Source organism: Triplophysa dalaica, chromosome 6 (assembly GCF_015846415.1).
Source record: "Triplophysa dalaica isolate WHDGS20190420 chromosome 6, ASM1584641v1, whole genome shotgun sequence".
NCBI lineage: Eukaryota > Metazoa > Chordata > Actinopteri > Cypriniformes > Nemacheilidae > Triplophysa > Triplophysa dalaica.
This window is the reverse complement of record NC_079547.1, coordinates 6,049,063-6,062,652: the sequence shown is the minus strand read 5'-3', so window position 1 is coordinate 6,062,652 and position 13,590 is coordinate 6,049,063. Positions and strand designations below refer to the sequence as shown.

The 13,590-nt window shown below is 39.8% G+C and overlaps 2 protein-coding genes across 6 annotated transcripts; both read right to left on the bottom strand.

The window, feature by feature from the left end:
* Positions 1–1,764: 1,764 nt before the first annotated feature.
* LOC130424456 (serine/threonine-protein kinase pim-2-like) lies at positions 1,765–6,313 on the bottom strand. 2 transcript variants are annotated; one of them, XM_056750122.1, is made up of 9 exons: positions 6,027–6,313; positions 5,373–5,573; positions 4,790–5,158; positions 4,326–4,426; positions 4,066–4,116; positions 3,587–3,965; positions 3,285–3,461; positions 3,008–3,096; positions 1,765–2,809 (listed from the first exon to the last, which is right to left on the bottom strand). In XM_056750122.1, exons 1-9 carry the CDS (start codon positions 6,289–6,291, stop codon positions 2,789–2,791), a joined length of 1,653 nt encoding a protein of 550 aa, XP_056606100.1. In that variant the 5' UTR covers positions 6,292–6,313; the 3' UTR covers positions 1,765–2,788. The 2 variants fall into 2 exon arrangements, with proteins under 2 accessions (XP_056606100.1, XP_056606101.1); XM_056750123.1 differs by having other exon boundaries at positions 6,078–6,313.
* A 1,715-nt stretch (positions 6,314–8,028) lies between these two features.
* Positions 8,029–13,426, bottom strand: casp8 (caspase 8, apoptosis-related cysteine peptidase). 4 transcript variants are annotated; one of them, XM_056750126.1, is made up of 10 exons: positions 13,296–13,426; positions 11,737–12,063; positions 11,425–11,530; positions 11,198–11,339; positions 11,037–11,098; positions 10,729–10,753; positions 10,544–10,605; positions 10,286–10,400; positions 9,696–10,197; positions 8,029–9,414 (listed from the first exon to the last, which is right to left on the bottom strand). In XM_056750126.1, exons 2-10 carry the CDS (start codon positions 12,036–12,038, stop codon positions 9,285–9,287), a joined length of 1,446 nt encoding a protein of 481 aa, XP_056606104.1. In that variant the 5' UTR covers positions 12,039–12,063; positions 13,296–13,426; the 3' UTR covers positions 8,029–9,284. The 4 variants fall into 4 exon arrangements, with proteins under 4 accessions (XP_056606104.1, XP_056606102.1, XP_056606103.1 ...); XM_056750124.1 differs by having other exon boundaries at positions 10,544–10,753; XM_056750125.1 differs by having other exon boundaries at positions 10,544–10,753; positions 11,737–12,044; positions 13,296–13,421.
* Positions 13,427–13,590: the final 164 nt, after the last annotated feature.

Here is a 13,590-nt window from a genome sequence, read left to right as displayed (position 1 = left end):
GCACATTCCACCTCGGGGACATAGACGTATCCTCTAGCTGCCCCACCAACGAGGAACGGAAGGGTGAACGAACTAGTTTGATGTGCACACGCTGAAAAAGGGGGCGTTTAGAGGTCTTACTGCGTTCCTCATGCACTTCCGGGAAACATGGCACTGGAGGGGGCTGCGGATTGGAGCCGCGCTCAACCCCGAGGCACCATGTATTCGGCCGAGAGCACTGGGAGAGGCAGTGTGGTGTACTGCAACCCAATGCTCGCGCCGGCCCGGGAAAGCATGGATGACATTCCGACATCCACTTCTTCCTGAGCTCGATCTGCACGAAATCGTCGGAGTCAGATGCCAGTAAGTCACCCCCCGATGCTGAAAAGGACTTGTAGAATGGCCATAGCGTGGAGAGAGGGGGCAGCTTGGCCCTCAGCAGTGTAAGCTCTGGACATCAGAGATACCGAAAACCTACATGCTTTGGACAGGAGTATAGTTCGACCCCCCAGGTGGCAGCTGTCTGCCGTGCACCGAGATGGCACATTCCACCTGGGGGACATCGACGTATCCTCTAGCTGCCCCACCATCGAGGAACGGAAGGGTGAACGAACTAGTTTGATGTGCACACGCTTAAAAAGGGGGCGTTTAGAGTTCTTACTGCGTTCCTCATGCACTTCCGGGAAACATGGCACTGGAGGGGCCTGCGGCTTGGAGCCGCGCTCAACCCCGAGGCACCATGTATTCGGCCACGAGCACTGGGAGAGGCAGTGTGGTGTACTGCAACCCAATGCTCGCGCCGGCCCGGGAAAGCATGGATGACATTCCGACATCCACTTCTTCCTGAGCTCGATCCCCCGGAGGAGGGAGCTGCAAGGAATCGTCGGAGTCAGATGCCAGTAAGTCACCCCCCGATGCTGAAAAGGACCTGTAGAATGGCCATAGCGTGGAGAGAGGGGGCAGCTTGGCCCTCAGCAGTGTAAGCTCTCGACATCAGAGATACCGAAAACCTACATGCTTTGGACAGGAGTATAGTTCGACCCCCCAGGTGGCAGCTGTCTGCCGTGCACCGAGATGGCACATTCCACCTGGGGGACATCGACGTATCCTCTAGCTGCCCCACCATCGAGGAACGGAAGGGTGAACGAACTAGTTTGATGTGCACACGCTTAAAAAGGGGGCGTTTAGAGGTCTTACTGCGTTCCTCATGCACTTCCGGGAAACATGGCACTGGAGGGGGCTGCGGCTTGGAGCCGCGCTCAACCCCGAGGCACCATGTGTTTGGCCGCGAGCACTGGAGTGGCAGTGTGGTGTACTGCAACCCAATGCTCGCGCCGGCCCGGGAAAGCATGGATGACATTCCGACATCCACTTCTTCCTGAGCTCGATCCCCCGGAGGAGGGAGCTCCAAGGAATCGTCGGAGTCAGATGCCAGTAAGTCACCCCCCGATGCTGAAAAGGACCTGTAGAATGGCCATAGCGTGGAGAGAGGGGGCAGCTTGGCCCTCAGCAGTGTAAGCTCTCGACATCAGAGATACCGAAAACCTACATGCTTTGGACAGGAGTATAGTTCGACCCCCCAGGTGGCAGCTGTCTGCCGTGCACCGAGACGGGACATTCCACCTGGGGGACATCGACGTTTCCTCTAGCTGCCCCACCATCGAGGAACGGAAGGGCGCACAAACTAGTTTGAGATGCACACGCTGAAAAAGGGTGCGTTTAGAGGTCTTACGGAGTTCCTCATTCACTTCCGGGAAACACGGCACTGGGGGCGGCTGCGGCTTGGAGCCGCGGTCAACCCCGAGGCACCATGTATTCGGCTGCGAGCACTGGGAGAGGCAGTGTAGTGTACTGCAACCCAATGCTCGCGCCGGCCCGGGAAAGCATGGATGACATTCCGACATCCCCTTCTTCCTGAGCTCGATTCCCCGGAGGAGGGAGCTGCAAGGAATTGTCGAAGTCAGATGCCAGTAAGTCACCCCCGATGCTGCAAAGGACCTGTAGAATGGCCATAGCGTGGAGAGAGGGGGCAGCTTGGCCCTCAGCAGTGTAAGCTCTCGACATCAGAGATACCAAAAACCTACATGCTTTGGACAGGAGTATAGTTCGACCCCCCAGGTGGCAGTCGTCTGCGGTGCACCGAGACGGCACGTTCCACCTGGGGGACATTAACGTATCCTCTAGCTGCCCCACCATCGAGGAACGGAAGGGTGACAGAACTAGTTTGACGTGCACGCACTGAAAAAGGCAGTGTTTCCAGGTCTTACTGAGTTCCTCATGCAGTTCCGGGAAACATGGCACTGGGGACGGCTGCGGCTTGGAGCCGCGCTCAACCCCGGGGCACCATGTATTCGGCCACGAGCACTGGAAGATGCAGTGTGGTGCAATGCAACCCAATGCTCCCGGTGGCCCGGGAAAGCATGGCTGACATTCAGACATCCACTTCTTCCTGAGCTCGATCCCCCGGAGGAGGGAGCTGCAAGGAATCGTCGGAGTCAGATGCATGGGTGGATTATCTGCTCGTGCTCGTCTCGAAATTTGTTAATTAAACATAATTCACTGAAGCACGTCGCAATCACACGCAGTGATCTTCCTTCCATTCATGTTACTCTCCGCCGTTATTTGGCGTGACATTCATTCAGTTGGGAAGAGTGAGAGTGTAAGAGAGCGTGAGAGAGCTTGAAAGCGTGTGCGTGAGAGCTTACAACCCTGAGCTTGTGATTGAGCAGACATCTGATTCCAGTCCCTCTAGTGATAGGGGAGGGGCCATGCATGCTCGGATGCTCCAATGCTTCATCAATCCCCCGTATTAGTACCGCACTAAAAAATCCTGAACAGAGAATTGGTGAAAAACTGTTTAACTCCACAATAGAGTAATACATATTTCTATGTCTTTTTTATGTGTTTCAGCTATACATATAAATACTCATATACATCCGGCACCACAGATAAAGTATAAATTAATATATAATCTAACCACACCAAACAGATAAAATAAGTTTCAAATAAATCTTAGCTGGCTCAGTACCTCAAACCATTCGTGGAGAAGAATATCTTTCAGACGAATGCGTCGGTTTGGATCCTCCTGCAGACATGACTGGATCAAGTTGCAGCATTCTGTGTAGAAAGATGGAAGAGATTGTTATTATCTGAAACTGTAAATTTTATTAGATAGGGTTTTTAATCTATATCTGGTCTGACGGATCATGTTATTCACTAAATCTTTCATCAAACTGCTTGGCTCAGTTTTTGTTTTTCCTGCTATGTGCAATTTGGAATTACAGTTGGCATGATGAAGATCTCACCTTTGGACAAGCCACTTCTAGACCATCGATTCTGTTTAATCTTGTCCAGGGTCTGGAAGCCAGGAAAGAACCCGCACAACATCGCAAACAACGTCACCCCAAGTGACCACACTGTCGCTGGCTCTGCGTGGTACTCGAACTTCTCGTAGAATTCAGGGCAGCAGTACTCCACTGTGCCTGGAGAAAACATATTTCATCTGAATTCTATCTCTGCATTACCACAGGATCGAATCTTAAAGTCAAGGGCTGTTCATAAAGCTGTACGTGTGGCCTTCAGACATGTCTTAAGGGGTAGTACATACCTTGGAATATCTTGTATTTCGATTTCTTCCAAAGATCTCCACACCCAAAGTCGATGAGCTTTACATCTAGCGTGTCTGTGTTAATTAGTAAATTATTCAGTTTTATATCCCGGTGGAAAACGCCACGTTCGCAGCATACAGATGCAGCTATGGTTGCCTGCCATATGATAATCTGTGCCAAAGCCTCTCTGACTTTGCCTCCTTTGCTACAAACAAAGGAATGCAAATCCAGGCATGGAGAAGGACACTCTTGGATCATGACATAGTGGTCAGATTTGTCCTCCCAGTCCAGAAGTTGGATGATTTCAGGAACTGGGGTTCCGGTAGTCGCGAGGATCAGAAGAGCGATCTCCCGTGGAAGAGGTTCAGGATGACAGGGCTTGAAGAAATGAAGAATTTTCACAAAGTGATGTCAATGACTATAAATGTCAATAAAACAACAGAAAATGTTTTTCAAACAATAAGCACAGCCTACTTACAATCCTGATATAATCCGTGTCCACAGACTTTTTGACATATTTCACTGCCACCTAATCGACAAAAAAAATAAACAGGGATTTGAGTATGAAAGACTGAAAATGAATTCATATCACTCCAAGCATTACTGCTGAAAAGAGATATAAAATATTTTAAACGATAGAAAAAAAGTAAAACATAAGATACATAAAAGAGGGATTGCAAAGGATAAATTAAGATATTAAAAAGATAAGCACAAACCAGAAAGAAGTAAAAATCAAACCTTCAAGCCATCTTTCACACGGGTCCCTTCATAAACAGCTCCATAACCTCCTTCCCCCAACATTTCACCGATTTTATACTGGAAGAAGTTTACTTCTACATCTGTTAAAAGATTGAAAGTTTGCAGGACTATAATTAATATTTTATTTGAGAAAAAATACAGTGCATGTTAAGAATATGATTTTTATTGCTGTGCAATAATATATATATTCTTGTTCAAATTACCAAGAATTTTTTACATGTCTCCATAAATGTAAAAGTAAATCCATCCAAGTGTTAAATAAAGATTTTTTATGTCTGAACAGGAACAAATATCAGAGGCTCAGTACACTGTTCATCAGTACATTTTTTATATCAGGATAGGAAGGACAGTGTCCAAAAGAAGATATTAAAACAGTGGCACAGTTGTGCCCATACTCTATGAAAAGTGTGTGTGTCATGTTGGGATTACGGTTGTAAACTCACTCTTAGCGTCCAGAACACACTGGTCATCAAACTCGAACAACATCCTCGAACTGACTGAAGGTTGGGAGACATCACTTAAATTGGACCCTGACTGAAACGGAATCTGGATGCTGTCAACACTCGGGTCGGACACGGGCCGCACCAGGGACTGGGGGATGCCGACAAGCAAGTCAGCCAGAGAAAGGGCTGGTGTGTAGAAGTTGTCCTCGCTCGAGTCAGACACAGAGCGGACTGGAGATTGACGATCGTTGACAAGCAAGTCAGCCAGAGAAAGTGCCGGTGTGTGGAAGCTCCCCTCACTGGAGTTGGACACAGAGCAGTCTAGAGATGGTAGGACCCCTACATTGACCTGCTGTACTGAAATCTCATCTGTAGAGGGGAAAGGTATCAAACATGAGATAATTTTATCAAATAATTACTTTCATTCTTTGTTGTGGAATTTGGTTAGTCAAAACATGACAATTACATTTCTGTTATTTCATAGTTTTGATGAGTTTATTCTAAAATATATTTGTAGGAAAATATACTTCTAAGTGATCTGACCCTTAACTTTTACATACACTCATAACGTGATGTTATTTACCTTTGGTAATGTTGTCAGAGGAGACAACAGCTACTTCTGTTGCACTTTGATGTGCTTTCCGGCCTTTTTTCCACTTCCAAAACCTCTTCTTCTTCTTTTTCACTTCATCTCTCTTACCGCTTCCATCCCCATCAGGTTCACTGACATGCGTTTCCTGATCTACGCAGACCTCGACACTGACCTGCCGTTCTGAAATATCACCTGTAGAAGATATCAAACCCAAGATCAATTAGATCAAATAATATTAATGAAATACTGAAAACTCACATAACTGGGCAAACCTATTGATAAAAAATGTACAGTTGAGTTATAAGGTGCAACTTTTACATAAATTTCACTCAGAGGAACATGTAACTTCTACCTTTTAACCAAGAAGTTAGGACTACCTGTCAGACATCATGTAACAAAATTATTCAATAACAATGCCTGGCAGATCTTTAATTGTAATGCATTTAAAATGAAAGATAATGTAAGAACACAACATATTTAGAGTAATGATTATTATTTATGGTCAAACTTGGCTAGGCACAACAAAACTCATGTGTAATTTAATAGTTTTGATGAGTTTATACTAAAATATTACAGGTTAAATATATTTGGAAGGGTTTTGACCCTAAACGTTTACACAAACATACATGGCGTCATTTTGTTTACCTTCGGCAATGTTGTCAGCGGGTACAACGGCTACTTCATTAGCATTCTGACCTTTTTTTCGCCCTTTCATCCACTTCCAAAATCTCCCTTTCTTAACTCCATCTCTTCTAGCAGATCCGTCTCCATCAGTTGATCCAACTGGTGGAGGTAAACAATCTCGCGAATTCACGGTCGATCCTGTAGGGGTACTTTGGAGCTCTCCGTACACGCTCCTACAATCGTCCCCGCGATCAGCTTTAACGCATCGACAAATATTCTGACCCATCTTAATTGCAAGTTAACTTTAGTCAATAACCGTAAACGAGAAAGTTGCAGAATGAGCAAAGTAAGACGCGTTATGTTTGACTTAAGATCAGATAGACTCGTGACGTAATAATGGAACTTCAAGTGCCCAGTTACTATGTCGATGGAGCCACAAAGCGTCCGTTGGCCTGTTTGTTTTCGAGTTTTTGAGGAGAGGAGTCCTGTATTTATGTGCTTTATTTAAGCGCTTTTTCTACATTAATAAACCTTCATCTGTATTGATTACAGGTAGGAACAATTGTATGTTTTGTAATGTTTGTCGTGTGTAAAAATAATGTCAGTAGGTTACTGTAAGTTATATCGAAAATGATTTGACAAATGTGAAAGATTAAAACAAGAAATAAATTTCTTTATTTTAATACTCTGTATTTAAAGAATAATTAAAAATTTGATTGAGATTATATATGTGTTCAGGAGGTATACATAGACCAAAGATTGCTGCATACGTCATCGTGTCCGCCATTTTGGGAGACTGGGTATTCAGAATAAAACGCACAAAAACTTTACATTTCTCAAATGACTTTGGTTCTACCAACTATGTGAAGTAAAAATACGCCTCCTGTTACTTATTCATGGACAGAAAATAATTTGTAATTGTTGGAAAACGTTGATTTATGATCGATTTTGCTAAAATAAAGAAATCAATTTACATAATGAATTGCAGGTAATTTAGGCATAACAATACAGTCAAATCACAAATTGTCTAGTGTCAAGTTGTAATAGTGTGAACATTTATTTTTTAAAGTGCTTACCAGGCTTATATAATACACAAACTCTTACTTTATTGGAATGATAACCATTGCCACCAGTGTTGGGTAAGTTACTCTGAAAAAGTAATTTATTACTAGTTACTCATTACATATTCAATAGTGCAATTAGATTACTGTCCAAATTACTCTGTCCAAAAAGTATTTAGTCACTCATTACTAATTACTTTCTATATCCTACATCAACCTTGATTAGTTAAGTTATTCAAGAATATACATGAAACGGCTTATTGAATTCATTCAAATAATATTATTAACCGAGCAAAGTATTACAAATGTGAGAATTATACATTAAAGCACAGATTTTAAAGTAAGACTTTGAATTTTGAAGTCAATTACGCTATTGCACATGCATATATTTAACAAAGTATTTAGTTTAATTACATCAAAAGTAACTGTATTTAAATTACAGAAGACATATGAGTAATCCCTTACTTTACTTTTGCAAGGGAAAAGTAATTAAATTACAGTAACTAATTACTTAGTAACTAGTTACACCCAACACTGATTGCCACTTTAAACAGACCCTAACCATGTATTACATTGTAATACTGTGAAATTATTTTTTCTTCCAAATTTACTTTAAAAAAGCAGTCACATTCTAAAAGTTATCTCTCCCGACAAGTGTAAGCACCAACACTTTCCTCAAAAAGTGGTGTACACTGGTACACTGTAAGTACTTATCTTCAAATGCCTACCAAAGAAAATTGAAAATCTTAAGAATGGACAATCAAACATCACGCCGCTGCTTAAACCAGTAACATATTGTAACATTTTTTTTTAGATGGCGGATTCATTTCCCTTGACCTTTACAGTTTTGGATTCCTTTTCACAGTCCCAAAACCAGACTCAAAATAACAGCAGCAGAAGTGTTGCTTCTGCACATAACACCTAGAAAAACCATAAATGCAATTGTAGGGCCATAAGCGAAGTGGAATTATAAGATGTACAATTTTAATGGCATTTGGCAAGTTTCGAAAGTAAGTAGTCTCAATAGTAGAGAATCAAAACATAAAATAGGCAAACAATATGTATGCAATACAGTACGCAGGATGTGAAGAAAAAAGATGTGACTAAAATCTATTTTGTATACTTTGTTTTTGATTTTAAAGGTTTACCGTAGATTTTCTATAAAAAGAGAGGACTGTAACCAGACCAAAAACACCGATATCACATAAAAACAGGTTTTTAGCAGGTAAACATCCAACAAAAAGTCCAAGGTGATCTTGAAAGAAAAAAATCATCTTTATATAAAAGAAGAAAATTCCTATGCACATACAAAATGTGTTTAGCCAGCTCAATCACAATATGGTAATGAGTAAAAATGTAGAATATGTCACTGTTCCTAAACAGAAGAGACATATATGAAAAGGACAAAACTGAAAAGTCTGTAAAAACCTTCAGATTACAGATTTAAAAGAAATGGAAACAAGTAATACACATTGACTTTAGGGGAAAAATTAAGAAATAAAACGGAATGATGTTTCATTTATTGTAGGGCTGTCAAAAGATTAATTGTGATTAATCGCATCCCAAATAAAAGTTTGTGTTTACATAATATGTATGTGCATACAATTTTTGTTTTTATAAAAACATACACATATTTATATATACTTTCTAAATATGTATGTAAGAATGAATAAACATTTATGAATTATTTAAATTACTAGTAAAAATAAATATACACATTTCCTAAATATATATATGTATATGTGTTTATAAATTCAAAATGAATATGCACATTTCACACACATATAATATGTAAACACAATCTTTTAATATTGGATGCTTGACAGCCCTAATTTATTGATTCATCTGGTCTCCACGTCAATGGTTTACTTTATAACTACTGTACATTAATGTCAGAAAGCTGCATTTACATGTCCTTTCAAATAATTTAAACCTCTTGTGACAGCATTTAGTGACTAACTAACTAATTAACCCATGTCTAGTATGAAATATAGATGTTTTATAATTACTTTCTCTTCATACAAGCCTTATTAGTATACAAACTTACTTCAATGTTACGGTACATACAAACTAATTTCATCACTTTGAGAAATGACCTTAACCTCATAATTCAGTGATAATAAATCCATATAAAGGAAGCACTTGGGTCTTTCTGTAAGCTGTATCAAACTAAGACTGGGTAACAGATCTTTTCCCGACACAAAACCGGTCAGAAGCTTCAGTCCATAGGAAGGACGAGTTTCTTTCTGAGGGTATATCGAGGTTCGGGCATCTGCTTTTTGCCTTGTAACATCTTGCTGCTGACTTCATGATTCACCTTTGTCATAATAGACAAGATGTCCTCTTTTCTGCAAGAAAACCAGACTTTACATTAATACGTGTTCTACCTTTTTACCAGAATGCCGGAATGGTTCTTAATAAGAGTGACTAACAGTAATAGGCAATCAACACCCAGTAGTATCAAATAAATGGTACACAAAATATGCTGGTTATTAAATTATTCAGACATTGACTTTGCAACTTGACTTTGAAAGTGGAACATTAAAAGATCATAGACTTTGTATTGCAGAAAGATTGCGCCACTGCAACGCAAACAACTCCAACTGGCAACGTCCCTTTATCAACTCACTTGGGGCAGTGATTCTCCAGCTGTCTACAGAGCTCCTGGATATAGATAGACCCATCTGTGGTGTGCCGGAAGGACTGATAATGCTCTACCGTGGCCATTCCAATTAGAAAATCAGCTTCTTTAGGAAGACTGAATGGCAGTTCCATACGAGCATCCTCTTCATATCTTCCTTCTTCTGTACTGTCCGGTCCATCTGTCATCCACACAGGCTCATGGCCCAAATTACCTTGGCAGGCCTGAATAAAAAACAGCTTGGGCTTGCTGGCCAAGGAGTTGCATCTAGCAAAGGGCAGTGTGAGTTCACGGATCTCAATCTGTTTGCCATCTACGCCCAACACTGCACCTTTCTCTCCGTGGGAGAGTACGCAGCAGACAAAAACGTCCATTTGCGTGTGATCCATGTTGGCAAACTCCTCGGCCACATTGAGCATGTCTGAAGCATTCAAATCGTTGTGCACCTTGACCTCAAATTTCATTTTCTGAAACACTCGTATAAGCGCCTCTAAAACAAAAATATATGTTTTTTTTTAAGTTTAGTTCTGTAAGAAATACAATTGTCATATGTAAAGTTACAGAATTGTATAAAATACCTCTGTCCATTTCGGTGCCTTTACGGTTTTTGAATTTTTCAGCTTTTCCAAAGTTGTAGTTATTGACGATGAGACAGTATCCTACAGGCTGATGGCTAATGGAATAGTATTCTTTCTTTATGAATGCAAAACAAAATAATGGTTTCAAAATTTGAGCCATATGCCTCAATCCGGCAAAGAGTTCTATTCAAGAAATATCTTATACATACATACAAACTCACACACATATATAACAAATTAAATGTAATCTGTCTTTACATCTTCAAATTGTTCTGGAGGCTGTGCATCAGTAAAAAGATTTATGGAAGAGTCTCTCCTCGCTAAAAGCAAAAAAGAGAGATGCACATAATTTCTAGAACTTTTCTGAGAACTTATTTCTGTAAAAACAAGAATGTTCATTTGGTAAGCAATACTTTGAAACAAAAGAGGAGAGTATAACTTACATGCAGGTAAATCTTTCTCTATAGGCTGTGTTAAAATCAAATAAAAGGCATTAAAGCACATACTGATCCCTCATACATATGAATAATGTGATATTCTGGACCTATTTGAACCTAAAAACATATGTTCCTGAACTAAAGATCGTTGCTGTTCAGGCCTTGCAGAGCATCATCAGTTTTGGTGACCTGATTAAACAAATCTAAAACCTAAATTAAAAGGTTGCTTAATGTAATTAAAAAACACACATCTGAATTTTACTGTAACATTACTGACCATGGTCACACTTCCCTCTTACATTAGCAAGACTTACTTCAGGATAGTGGGGTCTGGAGAGCTGATGGTTAGAAACTTCCTGTAGAGGAGGTCTGTTCCCTATTGGACAAAAACATATGCATTTTTTTTATAATTTAAGAAACATATCAAACTCATTAAGATGTACATGATCATTGAAAACGGTATTTTTATTTGTACCTTGTCTTTTGTGCATTTTGAAATCTTGTATCACGTTGGCCAGTTGTTTGTCACACTTTTCAAGAATTCCTTGCAGCTTATCTAGATTGTCTTCTCCAAGCATCTGCTGCTTTTCCATCTCAATCAAAATGTCTAGTAATGACTGTATAATCATAACCACATAGAGTTACACAGTTACACAGACCTATTCAATAGGTCATGTATTCTTTTACATTTTTTACACTTACAGAAGATGTTGCTAGTTTTGATTTGGGAATCTCCTCAGAGAGAAGGAATCTCACTACACTGAGGTTTTCGTCAGTCATGTCTTCAGACAATTTATAAAGCATCTTTCTGTGATGAGCAGAGAGACAAAAATGTAAGATAAAGAACATTGAACACTGTAGCATTTCCCAAAATACCTATTTAACAGACGATACAGCCCTTGAGAATTTACTTCTGTATGTATAGTAAATAAAGATCTACTTTAAAACCTGTAACATAATAAGAGATCTTCTTTGAAAGATTGCTAAACAACCTAGATTTTACATTCTTCATACCTGTATGGTGAGACCCCCTTGCTTGTGTCTCTTGTCTGCAGATGCCTCTCCACCTCCTCTCTAGACGTATTCAGGATGAAAAGCAGGTCAAAGCGTCCAATTGTGATCAGAAGCTCAGGGATGAGCAGTCCATCTTCGAGGAGTCCCTGCTCCTCCAGTCGTAAAAAGAGATCTTTGGCATCACTAACTCTCTCCAGGCGTTTTTTCTGAAGCAGATCAGAGTCTGTGCACAGAAACTTTAGCTCGGCCACTTCCTTACTTGTCAGGTCCTCATCAATCTCAAGAAGCTTCAGAGTATTCATGTTGAGCTAAAAAATAAGAAGATACCTTAAAGAAATAAAGATTTTAAGGATAATTAAATATGAATGAACACATAAACTTTGTCAGATGAAAAAAATTGTTTATTATTGTATGTCTCCCGAATGGGAGAACTGCGCAATCATATTTACATTTTTTAACATATTTCAGTCGTTTAGGATATATGTAAAGAGTACAACTTCATCATGGCTCTATTTGCTTCATATCTTGATAGTTATAGCCTACTTTAAAATTAACAGTTGTCATAAGGAAATGTGAAATCCATTATATTTCATTCACTTCTCTGTCATGAAAACGTCATCAACCAAGTTGGTGAATTTAGTGACGATGGTCCTTAATGAAGTGGTGCATGAATGTGGTTCATGTAAAAAAAATTGTGTGTTCAATTTGTTATTTTATCAAATATACACAATTTTAATCTACCCAGGGTCATCCTGTGTCTTTACTCTGTACTTGAAATGTGGTTAATCTAGTGACTGAGAAAGCTTTACCATAATTTATTGTTTATTTTAGTTGATATGTTGATATTATTATGCTACCTAGTCACAGTAATTACTCAACATTAAGCTGTTAGCAATAAGATTTATTTGTAAGAATTAAGTAGTATTTGGGTGTAATAAACCTTTAAAAAAACTCTAGTAGTTTAGAATTGGGTGGAAATACTGTCTTGTGCACGTTTTTTCTGACGGCCGTGTTTTTACTCCCCCACCTGCAACCGCCTGATCTCGCCAGTCGGTGTCAGTATGAATCAACTCGAACAAGCCTAATATGTTTTAATGTTTTGTTTTTAGGTCTCAGCTTGATTCCCTTTTTTATGTTGTGACAACTTTATTAGTTGTCCATATTTTAAACTTGAATCTGTACTTGGAATTTTGATTTTTAAATGTTGTTCAAAATATCGTAATTGGGAACCCAGAAATGGTCTATTATAAACAAGTACAGACATGTTACTTTGTTTTCCCCCCATCAATATATGACGTTTCGTTTAGCCAAACTTCCAATGAGGTTATTAAAACGGTATATAAAATACTTAGTTAGATAAGAATATAGCAAAGTTTAAATCAAATTATACATAGTTTGTCACTACACAAGTGTACATTACTGTCACTGCTTTAAAATGATACGCAAGAACACTTAAACACTGAGCAGATCGATAGCTATAGTTACAATGCAGATGCGATCACACCTAAGTTACTTTTGTACCGCCAACATTCAACTAAAATTTCTAAAACTCATCTTACCTTTATAAATGTACACCAGCCAACAGAAATCAACGCAGAAAAACGTAAAGTTCACGTAAATAAGACAAGCAAGTCCGGGACAACATTCTACCTCGGCATCTACTACTCGATTACTTTCGATTTCAGCCTAAACAGCAGTTCCAGTTTGAACCAGGAAGTGACGTGACCATTGTGATTGGTGCGTATGTTGTTTGTCACCGTGGGATTGCCCACGTTGTGTAATAAATACCTCTAGTTTAAAAAACACTTTGAACTGAAAATGAATAAAAACAGTTTTATAGTAGTTTGTTCATGA

Excerpts from the sequence above, each read along its gene's own strand:
- LOC130424456 (XM_056750122.1), bottom strand. The coding sequence starts at position 6,291 with ATGGGTCAGAATATTTGTCGATGCGTTAAAGCTGATCGCGGGGACGAT. Across the intron at positions 5,159-5,372 it reads CTCTGACAACATTACCAAAG|ATGAGATTTCAGTACAGCAG; the intron begins GTAAATAACATC and ends TCCCCTCTACAG. Across the intron at positions 3,462-3,586 it reads GAAATACAAGATATTCCAAG|GCACAGTGGAGTACTGCTGC; the intron begins GTATGTACTACC and ends TGTTTTCTCCAG.
- casp8 (XM_056750124.1), bottom strand. The coding sequence starts at position 12,038 with ATGAATACTCTGAAGCTTCTTGAGATTGATGAGGACCTGACAAGTAAG. Across the intron at positions 11,531-11,736 it reads AAGGGGGTCTCACCATACAG|AAAGATGCTTTATAAATTGT; the intron begins GTATGAAGAATG and ends TGCTCATCACAG. Across the intron at positions 10,754-11,036 it reads CCAGACCCCACTATCCTGAA|CCTATAGAGAAAGATTTACC; the intron begins GTAAGTCTTGCT and ends ATTTTAACACAG.